Source organism: Lemur catta, chromosome 9 (assembly GCF_020740605.2).
Source record: "Lemur catta isolate mLemCat1 chromosome 9, mLemCat1.pri, whole genome shotgun sequence".
NCBI classification, from domain to species: Eukaryota; Metazoa; Chordata; class Mammalia; order Primates; family Lemuridae; genus Lemur; species Lemur catta.
The window spans coordinates 23,201,394-23,222,370 of NC_059136.1; the positions used below are offsets into that span (position 1 = coordinate 23,201,394).

Below are 20,977 nucleotides of genomic sequence, written 5' to 3' on the forward strand. Positions count from 1 at the left end.
GAGTCTGGCTGGGAGTCTGGAAGCGAAGGAAGGATGGAGGTGGCTGGGGGACTCCTAATACCCCCAGGGCTGCTACAGCCAGGAGTCACAGGCTTTCCTGGGCCTTCTCCTGGCTCCCTGCCCTGTTCTCTTTCCACCTCCTCTGGAGACCCCTCCCATCCTCAGAACCTCCTGGCCTACATGCCCTGTGCAGCTGCCTTTACTTCCTCCTCGTGCCTGGACCTGGGGATCAGCAGCATATGGTCACTTCCTCATTGCCCTTGTCTCACCAGCCAGGCAGTGGCCGCACCCTGCAGCATCGCATGATGGCAGACCCTCCTTGCCACCCCCTGCTATTGTCTCCTGGGCGCATCACCTGGGCAGTCACACAAAGCCCCGTGTTTAGCTTGATGCTCTGCTGTCCCCATCCCGAAGTTCTTAATACATTTTGAACAGGCTCCCTGTGTTTTCATTTTGCACTGGGCCCTGCCAATATGTTGTAGCCTGTCTGCTACAGGTGCCCCTGTGCCCTCTCTGCACAGACCCACAGAGCCATGGTCTGAAGTTGGGGTGGGTGGGCTCTCCCCTCCTGAGCCCCTCCTGCACTTCCCATTGCTCCCACTCTTGGCGCCAGGGTCGGCCTGCAGGATTAGGGTTAGGGTTAGCCCGATGCTGAGTCCCAGCCTGCTGGGAATACTCTTCTCCACTCTGCCCAGACAGGCTGTTCAGGCATCACCTCCCTAGGAGACTCCCTTGGCTGCACCTCCCAGGCTGGTTGTATAAGCAGAGAGCACCAGGCACAGGCTGGACTCAGGACTGGGCTCAGCCTGAGTAACCCCTGACCTCTGGCAGGTGCTCCCAGAGCCTTTGTTGCTGGGCATCTCCTGGGACAGCTAGTGTCCCCAAGTCTTCCAGGCAGAGAACCAGCACAAGGGGTGAGCAGGGAGACGCCAGCGGCACCCTAGCAACCAGGTTCGATGGCTACTTGTGTTACCACGTGGGGTCTGAGCCTCAGTTTTCCTGCTGTGACGTGGAGGAAATCACAGCACTATCTGATGGTTGTTTTGAGGATTAAAAGAAATGTCCCCAGTGAACACTTAGCACAGTGCCTTTTTGGTCACTGGGGACATGGGCTCTGAACCCGCACCATGGAAAATGTCAGTGGCCCCTCATACTGCAGCAGAATTGTGTTTCAGAAATATCACTCTGGCTGCCACTAAAGAAATAGAGAAGGCGGGGGCATCCAGGATGTTGAAGTTTGAGGCCAGGATCTGGCTGGGGGAGGCTGCAAGGCCATGCCACCATCTGTCAGCACCACTCCCTCAAATGCTCCTGCCCCCACAGCACATAGCACCTCCTGACCCCTCTATCTAGGGTTTATTGCAGGCCTCCCCAGCAGAGGAGGCGCTGCCTGAGGGCAGGGGCTGTGCCTGTCTGGTGTGCACTTGGCTCTTCCCCAGGGAAGCGGGGACGGCATGTGAACCACAGGCTTGAGTGGATGAGAGAAGTGAGTGGATGGGAAGAACATTTAGGGGGGCTCAGGAGGACCTAGTGTTGGACGAGATGTGGAGGAGAGAAGGCGTAACCACACATGTGCATTCTTCCAAGACAAGCGCATGTGCTCACCACCCCACTTTCCACCCTGGAGCACCCACGATGCCAGCCACACGCTCTGTAAGGGAATGGCAGCACACGTCACAAGACCAGTGTTCTCTGAACACAGGGCAAGTGGGTTAGAAATCAATAAAAAGACAGCCAAAAGCCCCTGTGAAAGTTGCCAGTACGAAAAAGGAGTCACTTATGTCAAACCAATAAGAAGTTGGGAGGCCATGAAGAAGCCCTCACACACACAGGCCTGAAACAGGACTTATCGCGAGAACTTCCTGAAGGTTGCAGTGTTCCAGGTATGCCGCTTGCTCAAAGACACTCGCCTAACGATGCCTGTCTCCACCAACAAACTAGGCACACTGCAGTGAGCTTCTGTGCTCTGTGACTTTGTTTCAAAACAGCTTTCACAGGCTTTTTTCTCTGTCTTTAAAAGTTTCCCCTCTACCTCGATCCCCCTGGATATGCCTGTGATCCATCGTAGCCTGCATACTCTGATTGCAATCCTCTATTCCCAAATAAACTCATGTGTTCTGGAGAGCTTGTCTTTCTGAGTTTCTTTGTAGATTGACATCATCTGATGTTAGAACTAGGACCCAAAGAAGATAAGCATTTTCCGGATTGGCAACCCCTGGAACCATGTGATGGTACCCATGAGAGCCCACATGCTCTCAACCTCCACAAGTCATCATCCCTGGATGGTAAATCACCTCTTAGGTCTGAACTCCCTCCCTTTGGTTGAGTTCTCTAACTTTATTTGGGATCTCGTTTTATAAGACCTTTAGAAAAGGACATGGTCCTTCTGGTGAGTTCCTTTTTGGTTTCATTTTTGGTTGACTTGCATATCTGGTTAAAGATTTTGGTGAGTTAAGTGGCCGTGATGGGGATCAAACTCCCCAAGATTGTTTTCTTAGGACTAAACTAGAAGAGTGTGGCTATAGGGTTAAACAGGCTGAAAGGGACACATATTTCAGTTGGAAACTTGAGGTTTAAAACACATCCAGGACTCAACAATTGTTTCACTGCAAATACCATCTCAAAGGCAGCTGCAACACATACACAATTTAAAGAGGATGTAAAGGTCTTCTCCCACTCTGGAGCCTTCCCCTCCCCTCCTACCACCCCGTCTTCTTCTCACTCTTCTCAGGCTGAGCTCCCTCTCTCCCCAGACTCCTTGGTAGCTACTCCTCAGCTGGAACTCGTTAAAACCTTCCCCTTTAAATAAAATCCTCTGATGACACAGATAAACCCTGAGTCTCTGGTGTTGCTTGGAATACCGCTGAACTGAGTCATTGCCAAGGAATTTCCAAAAGCGACTTGAAGACCTTCCCTGATTGGCTGATGAATTCAACATAGCAATCCAGTCTTATCAGCCTGACTTCTCTGATCTAAACCAGTGGGGTCACATGCTTGTCAGTGAAGGCCAGGTCCAACTGGATGGCCAAACCTGAATGGACTCACCCTGACCAACACTTAGAAAAACAAATACCCCAATATTGGAAAGAATCTTGTAATTTAGCTAGACTCCTTCATAAGGCCATTGCCACAGCCTTTCCTGAGGCTAGATTGGAACAAGATCCAAGGTCGCACCCAAGAACCTAATGAGCCAGTTCATAATTATTACGGCCAACTCTAGGTTGTCTTTCAGGAAAATCCTGGACTTCCAGTGGATGCCCATTCTACTTGAGTAGCCTTTAATTTTATGTTTGTGAATGGCCTCTCTTGAGAACTTTCCTAACTTGTTAAAAGAACCTGCATGGAATGGGAAACTAAGTCCACTCTAGATTTAGCAAATTTGGCTACTCAGCTAGCCTGTACTCTGGAGGATACTAATAAATAGAAAACTACCCAAATTCTCAATCTCCAGCTCCAACAGACAGAGGTGCCCAAACAAAATCCTCCTGGTCTCTGCCATTATTGCAAAAAGCCTGGACAATAGAAGAGAGATTGTGATATGTGAAAGAAGGCCCAACCTCTCCCTCAGGAAACTCTAGGTACACATTGCCAGAGATGGGGCTCTGTGGAATTACAGGGCCACTTCCCCACCCTTCCCTCAAGTCATCTTGGGAAGGGAAACCACCCTTCTGACTGGGAATGAGGTCCTCATTGACGCTGGAGCCAACCCCACCAACCCCCTAAGCTGCCTTGGAGTGATACTGAAGTTCAATAGTGGGGTCTCACACAGCCCCCAAATGTCTTTCTGTCCCTACCTATCCCTTTTCACCTTGGTCCTTTACAGGACACCCACTGCTCTTTACTTAGTAACTCTGCTCCAACCCACCTTCTTGGCCAAGATTTTTTGGAAACATATCACATAGGAATTTATTTCTCCTGAAAGGAAGAAATATTTTGGACTTTGGTAAATCAGGTCAAACTGGCTGACTCCAGAGCCTCTGTCTCTCCTAATCCCCTTGTTTACTATATTGTTCCTCATTCAGATAAAAAATGCCTAACTCACTTCCTTCTACTGGGTCAAATACTATCTCTTTATTTTTCTTTTATTATTTTTCTTTTTAATTTTTATGGATACATAATAGTTGTACATATTTATGGGGTACACATGGTATTTTGATACAAGTATGTATAATGGTCAAATCAGGGTAATTGGGATATCCATCACCTCAAACATTTACCATTTCTTTGTAGGGGAACATTCCAATTCCATTCTTTTAGTTATTTCAAAATGCAGAATAAATTATTGTTAACCATAGTCACCCTGTTGTGCCACTGAACACTAGCTCTTATTCCTTCTATCTTAACAAATATCCATATCTGAATGGACAAAATTATCAATATATGTAGGCAGGATTTATAGTGCACCCCCATTAAGATTCAGTTTGACCCATCGAAACTTCTGCCCAGGATTAACCAGTACTCTTTAAGAGAAGAAGCTCTACTGGGCATTAAAGCCATCATTGAAGAGTAGAAGGCAAAGGCTCATTATCTCATGTATCAGCCTTTGTAACAACCCAATCCTGCCTGTGAAGAACCTGATGCCTGTGGGTGGAGATTTGTTTAAGGCCCTCAAACGGTAGACAATGTTGCTGCACCCCCACTGGGCATCCCAGCCCCATCCTTGCTCACCCTGATTCCAGCCCAGAGCACGTGCTCCACAGTTAATGCTCTGTGCAGTGCGTTCTTCAGTATCCTGGTCAACCAAGCCAGCCCATACCTTTTTTCTTTCTCTTGGGAAGGCCAACAATATACCCGGACGGTCCCGCTAAAGATTCACTGAAAGCTCCTCTTACTTTTCACAAACTCTAAAGGCCAACGTATAGGATGTTTACTTCCCTCAGCAATCGTCTCTACTGCAGTGTGGTGACCTTCTCCGCTATTCTCCCTGGTAGGCAGCATATCAGGAAGACAGTGTACACGTATTAAAACTTTTAGCTACCAAGGTCATAAAGTTTCTGAACTTTATGTTCAGAATGTTACAACTGGTAAAACCCCAAGTAAAATATTTTGGCTATGTAATTTCAGAAAGTGGATGACACTTAGATGCGGACTGATACAAGGCGTCTTACAATTTTCTCAACCCAAAACTAAGCACCAATTCCTTTACTCTAGGAATTCTCAGAGACTCTGCTGCAAAGGATATCGCTACACAACAACATTCATTAACTTCTCTTGCCAGGGTAGTCTTAGATAACATCATTGCCCCCATTAGCTGCTTGCTGAACAAGGTGGTGCCTGTGCTATTGCTGATGCCAGATGCTGTTCCTGGATGAATTTGTCTGGGGAAGTTGAGAACCAATTACATGAAATAAGAAAATAGGCCATATGGCTACAACAGCGCTCACCCAGCTCCCCATGGTCATTTGATTTGGTTACCTTTGGGCCTTCTGTCATGGCTCAAAACTATTGTGCAAACTGGGGTTGTCATATTACTGTTATTTTTACTCAGTGTTATGCTATTAAAACTTTGTCCTCATTGCCTGTCAAATTTCTGCAAAAGTACAAAGTAATGCTGGCCTAGCATTGTGAGATGAAGGCCAACACCAATGAAACAGAAAAAATTAACCTTAACAATGAAATCTAGGCAGACTAAGCCTGAGAGCTTCTTTGGCCCCCTTGTTGCTCAAATATGGCTAAAAAGGTTTTGCCATTGACTACTAATTGTTAGCCATTTCCTCCCAACATGGGACCAGACCAACCAGAACAGGTCCATCTTGGCACTGAGGGACAATCAAATCTGACTTTAAAATCATTGTTTAGGCTGGGCACAGTGGCTCACACCTGTAATCCCAGCACTTTGGGAGGCTGAGGCAGGAGGCTGCCCAGCCTGGGCAACATAGTGAGACCCCATCTCTACAAAACATAAAAAAATTAGCTGGACGTGGTGGTACATGCCTGAGTCTTAGCTACTCAGAAGGAGGCTGAGGTGGGAGGATTGCTTGAGCCCAGGAGTTGGAGGTTACACAATGAGATATGATCATGCCACTGCAAACCTTGAATGATAGAGAAAGACCCTGTCTCTGGGAAAAAAAAAAATGGATCAGCAATGCTTTCAGAGAAAGATCTTGATCGAAAGGGGGAAATGTGTGAAAGTTGCTGGTATGAAAATGGAGTCACTTATGTCAAACTCTAAAAACATGGAGTCGGGGGGGGGGCTGTGAAGAAGCCCTCATGTACATAGGCCTGTAAGGGAACTTATCACAACAAACTCCACAAGGTCACCCTAATCCTGCAGGCCCTCTGTGTTCTGGGGCCTCTGATGCTAGGCAAGGGGTTGTCTATGCTCGGAAGAAGGCTATCTTACACCATCCACAGTGGTCATTTGCGTGAGTCAAAGAAACACGTGAAAAAGAAACTTTAAACCCTTAGAAGAAAATATAGAATAACTTAGAATACGGAAAATATAGAATACTTTCTGGACTTTCTGAGAGGGAAAGATTTCTTAAATAAGACTTGAAAAGTACAAACAATAAGGAAAAAGGTTGATAGTTTTGACCACATTAAAACCTAACCAAAGGAAAAGGCAAGCTGAAACCTGGACCCTATATTAACCCATTTAACCCAAAGTTGTTCCTGCCCAGACTCCACACAGAAGGTCTGTCTCTAATCCACAAAGACGGCCTGAGAGAAAAAGTGGCCGGGAAGTCAGTAGGGCTGTTTTCCCAAGAGAAGCTGGAGTGGGGATCTGTGCCCTGCGCCACCTGCCTGCCCACCTCAGAGGGCTAGTTCAATGAGATGAGAAGAGACTGGCAGCCTGTGGCCCAGCCAGGCCTTGTCACTGTAGGCAGAGCAGCTGCTCCCCCACTAGTGCTCACGGTGCTAGAATATCCTCGTCTTCCACAGTAAGACCTACTACGACATGCCAGTGCTGGATGGTGTCATCCAGTGCATGGAGGAGGACAAGTTCTCCTACCAGAGGTGATGCCAACCTGCCTTTCTGCAGCCACCTCAGCCCACAAAGGTGCTGATTCTCGCGGGCAGTGACAGGGCATTCTGCGAGAGGTGAAGCACCTGCCATGGAGTCCACGGTCCAGTGGGAAACTGAGGAGGATGTCATTCAAGCCTCTAAGAAGTTCCTGCTGGGCATGGCCAGTGGCTACTCTAGCTCAAAGCTGACCCCCTACACATGGGTTTGTGAAACAGAACCAGGATGCCTTCAATGTTATCAGCACTGACTTCTCAGACCCCACAGGCCCCACTGAAAGCCTCTTCAAGGAATCCTATCACCAGCTCATGAAGACGGCACTCAAGGAGGGTGGCAGGGTGCATGCCAGTGGCTCACCTCGACCTCATTAAAGAGATGCGGCAGTTCTGCAAGTGGCTTTCCCATGGTGGGCTACTCCTCCTCCACCATCCCCACCTACCCCAGCGGTTTTGTGCTGTGCAACAAAAAACCTGAACATCAACTTCCAGGAGCCTGTGCAACAGCTGACACAGAAGCAGGTGGAACAGATGTAGGGAGCCTTTGTACTGCCCGAGTTTGCCTGCAAGGCCCTGAGTGATGTGAGCTGAGCCCAGGTGCCATCACCGACACCACCCAGAACCTGGGACCAGGGAGCCTCCAAGGTGCCTGGACCCCTCCAGCCCTGGACCAGAACTGCTAGCTCTTGCCCACCAAACAAGGATTATAGGTCCTGGAATGCTGCCTGGCTTGCCCTGCTGGGTGGACCGTCTGTGTTTGTCTCTCTCTCTGTGCAGCATTCAGCCTCCAAACCTATAACAGCTGTGTACAGCACTGTCTCTCTGCCTTTGTTGCCCCCTGCCCACCAAACATGTGTATTTATAACAAAAAAAGGAGAGAAGCCCAAGTGATGAATATGTAGGGACATGGTGGTCCCACCCTGTGGTGGCCAGGGAGGAGAGGGCCTGGAACTCACTGCAGACTACCCAAACGCCCAACCCGGATCCCTCCTCAGTGTCTTCTACAGCCTGCCACACACGGTGGCACAGAGACACGCATTTCAACACGTTCACAGAGGTGTTGTCCTCCACACCCTTCCATGGAGGAGGCTGAGTGGATGACATCCTGGGAATGCATGGGAATGAGCCTGGGGCTTGGGGTCCCCAGTAACCAGGCCCACCACTGCTTAGAGGCTTCCCCAGGGACCTTGGAGAACACAGACAGCATAGGGGAGAGCACCCGTGGGAGCCACTGTTGGAGGCCACCCTGGTGGCCCAGACGGAGAGCTGCCTGGCTGTGCTCTGAGGAGGCTGTGCCTTCGGGCTGTCTCCCTGAAGCTCTTGCTGGCTGTGTGGGCTGAGCACTGTGCTTCCTCTGACCCCTTGGATTCTGGCACGTTTGGCCTGCCTGGAGTCCATCGCCCCTCAAGGGGCCCTCATGAGCCAGCATGCCCCCATCCCTGCAGGCCCCTCTGGCGCTGTGTGGGAGACAGACAGCCACATACCTGGATGATCTTCTCTGGAATGTTGGAGACGGTGAAGCCGTAGAGGCGCACACGCTCTGGGAAGATGCTGGACAGGATCCTGCGGTCCAGCTGGAAGGCGATCTCCCCTACCAGCCTCTCCCAGGCCAGCTGCTTCGACTCTGGGGACAGCAAAGGGTCTCTCAGCTGAGCTGCCAGTGGAGGGGGTGGCAGGGGAGATAACCTGGAGGGTCCCCAGACTCCTGCTGAGCCTCTGTGGGTCACTAACCTCGGGCACTTTCAGGGAACTTGCTGATCTTGCGGTGGGTCACCTTCCGATCCAACTCCATGACACTTTTCCGAGACGGTTCTGTGGTGCGTGGACTCCGGGCATTGTTGACCGAAGCCAGGGAGGATGAGGTGCGAGGCGGGGAGCAGGGGTTGCGTGGAGGAGAGTGGTGGGTGGGTGGGGTCCGGGTGGGGGAGTGCTGTGTCCGAGCCATGTGGAGTGTGCTCAAGGGGGTGCAGCTGGTGGCAGCTTGGGAGGGGAGGTTGGGGGCTGAGGGAAGCACGGTGACAGTGGGGGAGGTGTTAGTGGTGGGGACAGAGGCAGGGACCATTTGTCCCTGGGGGTAGCTGGAATGGACCCGGGCATCTGCAGTGCTGTAGAAGGCCGTTGGGGGGCCAGGTGCGCCCATGGTGCCCACGGGGGTGGAAGTCTGCAGGGGTGGGCCCACAAACGTCATGCTGAGGGGCTCTGGGTCCTGGGCTGGCCGGGGGTTCTCAGTGGAGACTGGGGCTGGTGATTGGGAGAGGCAGAAATGAGACCAGGGGGATTAGAGCGAAGGGGGAGGGGATCACCCCGGCACTCTGTGCCCGCCTCCCCACACCTGTTACCTTTGGAGGTGGCAGCAGGCACCATGCAGGCTACGTGGGCCTCCGAGGGGCACCCGCGGAGTGTCTCTGCCAGCCGCACCCTCGGGGCCTCCTCTGACAGTACCAGGTTGTTCATGGGGTTGGCCATAAGGTTCTGTGAGATGCCTAGAGGGGCAGCTGTGGAGCTGAGCAGGGGGCTGCTCAGAGAGACAGCCACTGGGCCTGCCATGGAGGCCATCAGGGGGCTGCTCTTAGAGACAGCCACAGGGCCTCCCAGGGCACTGCTGGGAGTCAGGGGCCCAGTAGAGGGCAGGCCCAGGGAGCTGGCCAGGGTGCCACCGGGGGGCACAGCCAAGGGGCTGGCCAGGAGGCTGGTGAGGGGGCTGCTCTGTGGCACGGGCACTGGGCCGGACAGCAGGGTATTGCGTAGGCCCACCAGGGGGGTCATGAGGGAGCCTGCCGCGGGGCCGGGCTGCGGGCTGCTCAGCACTTCGGCCAGGGGTGCCAAGGCCACAATCCCCACTTCTTCCAGGACTGGTTCGTTTGCTGCTGCTGGGGACGGGGGCAGGAAGACACCTGGGGGACACAGAGAAAGCACTGAGACCCCAGATGAGCCCCTCCAGGACCACGGGGCACAGTCATGGGCTGTCCCGTGGTGGCAGAGCCTGGCCACGGTGTCCGTCTGCCTCTGATGAGCAACTGGTCTCACCTGACCTCTCTGATTCTCACTTCCTAGGTGGGCTGGGGTGCTGACCTCTCTGCCTCGAGGGCAGTCTATGGGGTGGGGAGAGGACACTCTTTGCTGGGCTCAGAGGACCCTGGACGTGGGCCTGCCTTCCTACCCTCCCCCCAGCTCCCCACCAAAGGCCTCATCTCTGGCCCTGACTCTCTGGTCAGTCCTCTCAGGCTTCCTTCTCTGACCACCTGCCCCCAAGCCACACAGGGACATTCCTTGACTCTCTCCTCAATTGTGCCCCCTGCACCGAGCAGCTCACCCCCACCCAAGAGAATAGAGTCTCACAGCAGCTGGATCCCCAGGATGCCAAGTTGGCCCCTGTGTTCTCTGGTGGGAAAGAGGGGGCCCCAGCCTCCTGACCACCATCCTTGTGGGAGAGATAAGCCTCTCCAGGCGGGGGCCCCTCAAGGGGTCAGGGACACAGCAGTTAGAGTCCCTCTCTGCCCAGCACCCGTGCGTGGTCCTTGCCCTGCAGTGCTCCATGTGGCCACCAGAGGGGGAAGTGCCGGTGCAAGAGGGCAGGTCAGACCCAGTCACGCACCCTAAGAGGCCCAAACTTATGCCTTATACTCCTGGAGCCCTGCCTGGGGCCATGGCGGCCTGTTCTCTGGGTCCTGGAGGAGTGTTCCCTTCAGTGACCACGTTCGGGGGAGAAGCCCCTTGGAGGAACAGCTGCTGGTGGAAGGGGGAGTGCAGGGACAGTTTTTGTGAATATGCAATTTAATTGAAAATTTCCACTTTTGTTGCCGTTGTTGTAACAGCAGCACCTGCTTATTATAGGGAAAGAATGGACATACAGAAAAGTAAAAAAGGATGAAAAACTACAGTCGTCCCATGGCTAGTCACTCTTGAAAAGCCCCGTTGCCTTGGAGACTTCCTCTACATATTTATATAGACCAGGAGTTGGCAGGCATCTTCTGTGAAGGGTCAGGTGGTAGATATTGTCAGCTTTGCCAGCCATATGTGGTCTCTGTCACAGCCACTCAAGTCTGCATTGTAGCAAGATGGCAGACACAGACAATCGGAAGTGAGTAGAGGTCGGGTGTCAATAAAACTTTATTTCTGGACACGAGTTTTTGAATTTCACGTACTTCTCATGTGTCACAACACAGTATTCTTCTTTTGATTTTCTTTCCACCATTTAAAAATGTAAAATTCATTCCTTATTCACAGGCTGTGCACAAACTGGTGGTGGCCACATAGATCTGTCTTTTTGTACTTTGCCTCTTCTTATTGGACTCATGCACGGCCTCACTCAGCATCCTCATTCTTTGAAAACAGTTTTTGTTGCGGCTGCAGAGATTTCTGTCTATGGATATGCCATTGTTTACTGAGTTATTCTAATTGTTGAGCATTTAAATAGATTCCAATGTTCCCAGTGACAAACAACCCTATTATGTAAATCTTTATTATTGATTTTTTCCTGGAAATGGACATTTTAGAGGTTCTTGATGCACACTGCCAAATCTCCCTTCTTTAAGATCCCTCAGGAGTATCCTGACACTGCCCTGGGCTTGTCACTTCAATCTCTGCCAATGCTAACACTGTACAATGTGTGGCAAGATGTTTTGCTGCTTTAATTGCCTTTTAAGTTCTAAGTTTTGTTTTCCAAACAAATAAACCATTAGATTGCATAATCTAATCAATGCTTCTTTCTTTTATTTCTTGCTTTGTTTTGGTATCCAAGAGATGATAGAGCTTGTGGGCCACAGGGAGGCAGCCTGTGGAGAGAGAAGCCGGAGCCTGGTGGGAAGACAGAGGGATGGACAGCAGTGTTGCAGAGGATGGAGACTGGCATGTGGATATCTGTCCTCTTGGCCTCTGTTTCCTCTCGGAGAGCCTAGGGTCTGAGTGATGTGGAAAGGACCACTTGGGTGGCATTTTTAGGATGGCAGGAGAGGACAGTCACTGCTCATTGTCTCTGAATGGCCAGGGCAGCCCAGGGAGCACCTGTGGTCCTATTGGTTGGAGCAGCAGGCAAGGCAAGAAGACAGAACAGAGGTTTCACCTTGGTGCCTGTTCTGGGAAGATAACTGTGGTGGAGTGAATGCCCGTTAGGGCTGTGAGGCAGAGGAGTGCTGGGCAACCTCAGCTATCTCTCCAGAAGAACATGGTCCAGTTTGCGCTTTGACCAAGTTGTATTCCAGGCAAAACCATCAAACAGGACAAAGAAGGTAACTTTATGACCACAAAAGTTGCAATTCACAGAAAGTACATAAAGCAAAATATATAAAGCAAACACACAGGGACTCCCAGGAGGTGCTGGAGTAGTAGCTGTACCCAGATCCAGCGTAGAAGGAACAGGGTGCAGGGATATGGTGATATAACTATGGAGTCAGGCTAATGTCTAACTTGACTGTGCACACGGAGCGGGTGGCTGGGCTGCAGTGAGCTGGATGCTATTCCTGGCGGGATGAGGGCAGCCTGAGAAGAAAGTGGGCAGCAGTGACTGTATTTGGGTGAGGGCTGAGGGGCACCAGCAGTGGGATCATGAGCTCCAGGGAAGGCCAAGTTCAGATCATATACAGGAATAGCAAGACAGAATTGAACGGGGGGAGGACAGGTGGGCCTGGGGCAGGAGAGGGTGTCCAGACCCTTAGAGCTTGTGGAGGGCAGGGGGCAGATGCCAGTCCTCAGAAAGACCCATCCTGTTTGTCTGTTAACGGTAAGAGCTGGCACAACCCACCACCAAAAAAATCGTCCAGCAAACCATGAAATGTTCAAATGTACCTTAATGTGAAATCATTTAAAGTGCTGTTTGCAAAGCAAATATGAAAACACAATGAAAATGTTTATAGTAAGTATTAATGTTGTAATATTAAATATAGAAATATGAATTAAAAACTGAGATTTACAGTCTCCATTCTGTTTGGAAAATAGGTGAATAAATACTCCTGATGTGTCTGGTGATGTCCTCTCCGGGGGAGGGTTGTATGTGAATATAGAGTTGATTTTTTTTTCTTCTTTATTATTTCTATATACTTTCCCAAATTTTCACAATATGAGTATGCAATTTTTTTTTTTTGAGACAGGGTCTTCCTCTGTTGCCCAGGCTGTGAGACAGGGAACTGGCAGGTACTGCTTTGGGTGCAGCATTGCTGCAGCGGAAGCCTTGGGCATTGCTTTGGTCACTGCTGCAGCAGTACCTGAGTGGGGAAGTCTTAAGACAAAGTTTCAAATTGCCCTGATCAAAACAGGATGGAGGCAGGGCAAGTTCCAACCAGTTAGAACCAAGATGGTGGAGGAACACCACCTGCCCCTTTCACGAATATCCTCCCCTTGTTTAGCCCTTTGCTTAAATAGAAAGACAACAGGAACTAGGGGGCTGGTTCTCTTCTGCAGGGGGAACCTGCCTCTTCTCTGTTTGTGGAGTGGACTTTCTATAGTTTCTGAATAAATCTTGCTTTCACTTTGTACTGTTGGCTCCTGAATTCTTTCTTGCATGAAGCCAAGGACCCACTTGGACTTCAAGTGGCTCCCAGCATTGGGAGTCACTTTTCCTGTGTTATCTTGAGTGCAGTGGTGTGATCATAGCTCACTGCAGCCTTGAATTCCTGAGCTCAAGTGATCCTCCTGTCTCAGCCTCCTGAGTAGCTAGGACTACAGGCAGGTGCCACCATGCCCAGCTAATTTTTCTTATTTTTTATAGAGTTGGGGTCTTGCTATGTTGTCCAGGCTGGTCTCAAACTCCTGGCCTAAAGTGATCTGCATGCCTCAGCCTCCCAAAATGTTGGGATAACAAGTGTGAGCCACTGTACCTCATAGAGTATGTATTTTAAAAAATAAACTTTATAAAGAAAAATGTATTTTCCCAAAAAAAGGAGAATGTATTTCTACCTGGTTTCATCCTGAGACCAGCAGGGGCCTCATAGCCCTATTCACACCCAGCAAACAAAGCCAGGTTCCTGAGGGCAGGACTGGTCAAGGGTGGCACTCAGACCTGAAGGGATGCCCCAGACACAATCAAACCCATGTAGAGGGAACTGAGCCTCCTTCACCAGCCTGCATGTCATGGGAGGCTCATGGCATGCCCCAGCCCTCTTTGTGACACTTGGGCTGCCCATCCTCTACCATGCCCTGGACAACATGCCCTTTCCCAGGTGCCCACATGTCTCCCCTGGCTGCCTCCCCAAGGCTGACTCTGGGCCCTTGTGGTCAACTGGGAAGGACCCTATAAATAGAAGTCTAGCTGCAGGGGAAGTTGGGGGGATGTTCAGATCAAGAGAAGTAAAGAACAGATCCTGGAAAGTAAGGGGTTTTCAAGTCCAAGTGGCTTGGCTGCATCATGCCTACACAAACTCAACCTCAGCTCTTTCAGGTGGAGCAGAGCTCCCCCAGGACCACCTCCCCATCGGGACTCCTCCTCTTTTCCTTCCTTCCTTTCCAGATGGGACCAGCCTGCCAATGCTCATCAGTGATGTGGTTACCTCTCCCAAGTCCCTGTGCTTCTGCTGGTGGTAATTCACAACCTATTTCACTATGGACTGAGAAAAGCCAACATTAGCATGAAAACAGACCCCAGACGGGGGCACTAGAGACCCTAGAGTCACCAAGGACAGTGTACGCCTCCTATACCAGCCTGCAGGGCCAGCCACACCCACTTTCACTGCCCATGGAGTGAGGCCATGTGCAGTGAAACTGTCTTTCCCTTTGGACTCAAGACTAACCAGCCAGGATATAACTGAAAATGGAGGAATAGGGAGATCCAAAATACCACCCCTCTACCAAAGCCATGATTAAGCTGGCAAAAACAATCAGAATAAACTTTTTTGGATCTCTAGAATCTAATGAAAAACTTACAGTAACCAGGGGAATGCTTAATGAAGAAAGATGCTGCTAAATTTTGGTAAGAAAGCATTATGGTATTTTAACTTTTCTTGTTTCATTGCATGCCTTATAATCTTTTGCTCTTTGTTGAAAACTGGACATTTAAAATATTATAGTTTGGTAACGCTGGAAATCAGATTCTCCCTCTTCCCGAGGGTTTGTTGTTGCTGCTTTTTTGTTTAGTGACTTTTCTAAACTACTTTTGTGAAGGCTGTATTCTTTGTTGTATGTGTTCCTGGAAGACCCTATCCACACACCTGATACATGGAAGTCACCATCTTCATAGACACTTACTATCTCCCACTCTTCAAATCAGTGATGGCCATAGGGACACTGGTCTGCATTCCTGGTGTGGCTTGCTGGTGCCAGAGGGAGCAATATCGACAAAAAAAAAAAAAAAAAAAAATCTTAACAAAAAAACAGTTTAGAAAAGTCATTAAACTACCAAATAAGTACAACCCACAATGAGCAGCAACAAACCTTGGGGAGGGGGGAGAATCTTATTTCCAGAGTCATTACATTATAATACTTAAAGGGTCCAGTTTTCAAAAAATTAGAAAGCATTCAAAGAAAGAAGGAAGAATGGCCCATTTACAGAAAGAAATTAATTGATACTCTTCCTGAGGAAGCAAATATATTGGACTTATCAGACAAAGACTTTAAATCAACTGTCTTAAATATGCTCAGAGAGGAAACCATGGACAAAGACCTAAAGGAAACTAGGAGAACAATATATAACTCAATAGAAAATATCAATTAAGAGATAGAAATTATTAAAGAAATCAAAAAGAAATTCTAGTGCTAAAAAATACAACTAAAATAAAAAAATTTACTGTAGGGATTCAAAAGGAGATTTGAGCACACAGAAGAAAGAATCAGCAAACTTGAAATTAAGGCCATTTAGATTAACCAGTCTCAAGAATAGAAGGGATTATGAACAGATCCTAAGGGACCTGTGGGACACCATCAAGCACACCAACATACACATAATAGGAGTCCTAGAAGGACAGGAGAAAGAAAAGAGCAGGAAAAAAATTTGAAGAAATAATGTTTGAAAACTTTTCAAATTTGATGAAAGACATGATTGTACATATGTACAAAGAAAGTCAATGAACTACAAGTAGAATAAATTCAAAGAGATCTGCACTGAGACACATTGTAATCAAACTGTTGAAAGACAGAGAGTATCTTGAAAGCAGTAACAGAGAAGTGACTTATGATGTACAAGGGATCCTCTGTAACTGTGGTCCCCAAACCCCAGGCCGTGGACTGGTACAGTAGTCTGTTGGGAACCGGGCAGCAGACCTCCGCCTACCCCTCAGTTCTGCCTCCTGCCCTAAGCTCCACCTCCCATCCCCATCTGTGGAAAAATTGTCTTCCATGAAACTGGTCCCTGGTGGCAAAAAGGTTGGGGACCACTGCTCTATAAGATTAACAGCAAGTTTTTTTTTTATCAGAAACTATGAAGGCCAGAAGGCAGTGGCTTGATATATTTGAAGTGCTGAAAGAAAAAAAAACTATCAAACAATAATTAAATATACCACAAAACTATTCTTCAAAGATGAAGAAGAAATTAAGACATTTTCAGATAAACAAAAGCTGAGGGAATTTATTGCCAGTAGACCTTCCCACAAAAAAATGCTAAGGGGAGTCTTTCAGGCTGAAATGAAAGGAAACTAGACAGTAACCAGAAGTCATGTGAAGAAATTAGAACACTAGTAAACGTAACTACATACACAAATGTAAAAGCCAGTATTGTATTTCTGGTTTGTAACTCTCATTTTTCCTATATGATTTAGAAGACAAATATATAAAACGATTATAAATCTATGCTAGTAGACACATAATGTATAAAGATGTATCTTGGGACAATAAGAACACAAAAGGGCTGGGCTGTGGTTCACACCTGTAATCCCAGCACTTTGGGAAGCCAAGGCAGGAGGATTGCTTGAGTCCAGGAGTTTGAAACCAGCCTGAGCAACATAGCGAGACCCCATCTCTAAAAAAAATACAAAAATTATCTGAGTGTTGTTGTGCGCACCTGTAGTCTCAGCTACTTAGGAGGCTGAGGCAGGAGGATCGCCTGAGCCCAGGAGTTTGAGGTTGCAGTGAGCTACGATGACACCACTGTACTCTAGCCTGGATAACAGCGAGACCCTGTCTTAAAAAAAAAATAATACCACCAAGGGGAGCTACATATTATTTGTATGCTGTATGTATATTTTACATACTATTAAAGTTGCTTTTAGCTCAACTAGGCTGTTATAAAGTAACCAAGAAAATAACTAAAAATATATACAGAAGAAGACATGAAAAGGAATCAAAATTGTACACTAAAAAAATTAATGAAACACAGAAGACAGTAAAGGAAAAATTGAGGAAAAGCAACAACAACAAAACTATAAGACATGCAGAAGACAAACAGCAAAGTGGCAGAAATAAGTCCTTCCTTAACAGGGACTTCTTTTCTTTCTATTTTTTTTTTTTTTTTTTTGAGACAGAGTCTCGCTCTGTTGCCCTGGTTGGAGTGAGTGCCGTGGCGTCAGCCTAGCTCACAGCAACCTCAAACTCCTGGGCTTAAGCGATCCTACTGCCTCAGCCTCCCAAGTACCTGGGACTATAGGCATGCTCCACCATGCCCGGCTAATTTTTTCTCTATATATTTTTAGTTGGCCAGATCATCTCTTTCTATTTTTTAGTAGAGACGGGGTCTCACTCTTGCTCAGGCTGGTCTCTAACTCCTGACCTTGAGCGATCCACCTGCCTCGGCCTCCCAGAGTGCTAGGATTACAGTTGTGAGCCACCGCGCCCTGCCTGGATCTTTTTGAGACAGGGTTTTTCCCTGTCATCTGGGCTAGAGTGCAGTGGTGTCATCACAGCTCACTGCAACCTTGAACTCTTGGGCTCAAGCAATTTCCCCACCTCAGCCTCTTGAGAAGCCAGGACTATATCTGCACGCCACCATGCCTGGCTAATTATTATATTTTTTGTAGAGATAGGGTCTTGCTTGTGCTCAGGCTGATCTCGAACTCCTGGCCTCAAGCAACCCTCTCGCCTCAGCCTCCCATAGTGCTGGGATTACAGGCTTGAATCACCTCATCCGGCCTCTTTTAATGGATTAAAATCTCCAGTCAAGGTCGGGTGTGGCTCCAACACTCCAGCCTGGGCAACAGAGTGAGACTGTCTCAAAAATAAATAAATAAATAAATAAATAAATAAATAAATAAATAAATAAATAACAACATAACTGCACACCTTAAGGAATTAGAAAAGGAAGAAGAAATTAAACTCAAGCAGAAGGAAGGAAATAAGATTAGAATGGAGATAAATAAAATAGGGGATAGGCCGGGCGCGGTGGCTCACGCCTGTAATCCTAGCACTCTGGGAGGCCGAGGCCGGTGGATTGCTCGAGGTCAGGAGTTCGAGACCAGCCTGAGCAAGAGTGAGACCCCGTCTCTACTAAAAATAGAACGAAATTATCTGGCCAACTAAAAACATATATACAAAAAATTAGCCGGGCATGGTGGCGTGTGTCTGTAGTCCCAGCTACTCGGGAGGCTGAGGCAGTAGGATCACCCGAGCCCAGGAGTTTGAGGTTGCTGTGAGCTAGGCTGACGCCACGGCACTCACTCTAGCCCGGGCAACAGAGTGAAACTCTGTCTCAAAAAATAAAAAAATAAAAAAAATAAAATAGGGGATAGAAAAAAATTGAGAAAATCAGTAATACCAAAACTTGGTTCTTTAACAAAAATCAGCATAGCTGATAAAGCTAACTGAACAAAGGCTAACCAAGAGTCCTCTTGATGCACAGAGGGAGGCACAGGGCACAGACACTCAGAGTTTTACCCTCACCTTCCACTGAGATGTTCTTGCAGGGTCACTAGTGACCCTGCGCTGCTAATTCAGCACTCAGTTCTCAGATCTGTTGAACGTGCTGGTGGTAGCATTCACACTGGATTGCTCCTCCTTGTTGAAACCCTCTCTTGGTTTGACATCCAGGTCCCTGGTCATTTCCAGGTCCTGGTGGTGCCACTTCATCTGCCTTCCTGGAGGTGTCCTAGGCTCCCCCTTGATTCTGCTTTTCCTTGGCAAGCTGATGCAGCCTAGGCACTGTGGATGGGCCACATGTTGCCGGCACCCTTGCTGACTACCCAGAGTGGACCTCTCTTCTAGACCCCAGACCCACACCCCAATCGCCTGACCTACTTCTTCCCCAGATCCTGAGGAGGTTGTAGCTTAGTGCTCTCCCACCCCTCTGCAGCCCTGGCATACTTCCCCATCCCTGTCAGCAGGCACCTCTGCCCTTTCAGTAGCTCATGCCCAGAATGGTGCAGTTAGCCTCAACGCTTCTTCATCATTCACACTTCCCATGCAATCTGTCTGCAGCACCTTCCAACAGATCCGGAATTCAGGCATGTGGCCTAAAACTGCCCCACTGGTCCACATTGCTGCCACCCTGCCTGGTTTCCTGATGCTGGCCTTGTCCCTCAAACATCAGCCAGAGTCCTCAGTCAAGATCCCCACCAGTCCACTATCTCATTCTGAGTGCCAGGTCATTTCAGGCTGCCCACGATCTGGCTCATAGCTTCTCTGACCTTATGCCCCCTCCCTCTTGTCTCCTCCTCACTCCCTCTGCTTCTGCCCCTTGGGTTTCCTTGCTGGTCCTCAAATGCTCCAGGCACACTCTTGCTTTGGGCTTGTGTTGGCAGTTCCCTTTCCCAGAACACTATTTCAGTGTGTGCGGCTGGCCCCCACACTTCCACCTATCCCTTCGATTGTGACCTCCTCCGTAAGGTCTTCCCATCTAAAATCACCAGCTTCCTCCACCTCAGCAGCTCCTTCCCTTTCTCTTGAACTTCTTCCTCCCCAGTATCTCTAAGATACTCTAGTTTAACTTATTGGTTTGTCCTATCTCCCTCCGTTAGAATGGAAGCTCCATGAAGGCAAGGGATTTGTCAGTTTGTTTTCCCAGTGCCTAGAACAGTGTTTGGGCCACAGAAAGAGTTCAATAAATACAAGTAAAATGAGTATGTGTATGAGCAGAGATGAAACCTGATGTTAAAAAAAATTGTTCAGGGTAGGAATTGAGGTCTATTTGACTCAAGTTGTGCCCCAAACACTAAGAGCTTAATCTGACCACAGAAGTGTTCATAGAATGACCTTATAAACTGTGACCACCCAGACAGCCATACGAGATATTAAAAATTCAGTCAGATAGCATGTTATTAACAGAAAAAGTCATGTTGCCCTCAGAACACAAAGAGTGCCAGGTTCATCAGGGTCTACAAAAATCAATTGTATTTCTATATAGTTTCAATAAACAATCTAAACATGAAATTGAGAAAACAATTTATAATAGCATCAAAAAGAGTAAGACATTTAGGAATAAATGTAACAAAAGAAATACAAAACTTATACTCTGTAAACTTTGTTTAAAGAAATTAAAGATATAAATAAATGGGAAAACAACTCATGTTTATGGATTGGAAGACTATTGTAAAGACAGCAATACTTCCCAAATTGACCTACAGATTCAATGCAATCTGTATCAGAATACCAGACGGCTTCTTTGTAGAAATTGACAAGTTGATCCTAAAATTTATATGGAATTGTAAGGGACCCTGAATGGCCAAAGCACTATCAAAAAAGAAGAAAGTTGGAGGACTTACTTCTGGATTTCAAAATTTACTACAAAGCTACAGTAATCTGAGTGGCAGTGGCATAAGGACAGACATATAGATCAATGGAATAGGATTAGGAGTCCAGAAATAAACCCATAGGTTCATGGTCAACTGATTTTTGGCAATGGTGCCATGACAATTCAATGGAGAAAAAATAGTTTTTTCAACCAGTGGTGCTGGGACAACTGGATATCTATGTCCAAAAGAATGAATTTGGACCTCTGCCTCACACCATATACAAAAGTTGAATCAAAATGGAGCAAAAACCTAAATGTAAGAGTTAAAACTATAAAACTCTTAGAAGAAAACATGGAGGTGAATCTGCATGACCTTGAATTTGGCAATGGATTCTTAAATATGACACTAAAAGCATGAGCAACACGACAAACAATAAATAACTTGGACATCATCAAAATAAAAAGCTTCCATATTTCAAAAAGCACTATCAAGAAAGT

General features: G+C 47.9%; 1 protein-coding gene across 1 annotated transcript in view; it reads right to left on the reverse strand.

The window, feature by feature from the left end:
- SPATC1 (spermatogenesis and centriole associated 1) overlaps positions 1 to 20,977 on the reverse strand; it is a 29,214-nt gene that overhangs the window by 739 nt on the left and 7,498 nt on the right. The window contains exons 2-4 of the mRNA XM_045561260.1: positions 9,300 to 9,854; positions 8,692 to 9,201; positions 8,445 to 8,584 (exon numbers count right to left, since the gene is read on the reverse strand). Coding sequence (XP_045417216.1) covers positions 8,445 to 8,584; positions 8,692 to 9,201; positions 9,300 to 9,854 — 1,205 coding nt within the window. The remainder of the gene's footprint in view (positions 1 to 8,444; positions 8,585 to 8,691; positions 9,202 to 9,299; positions 9,855 to 20,977) is intronic.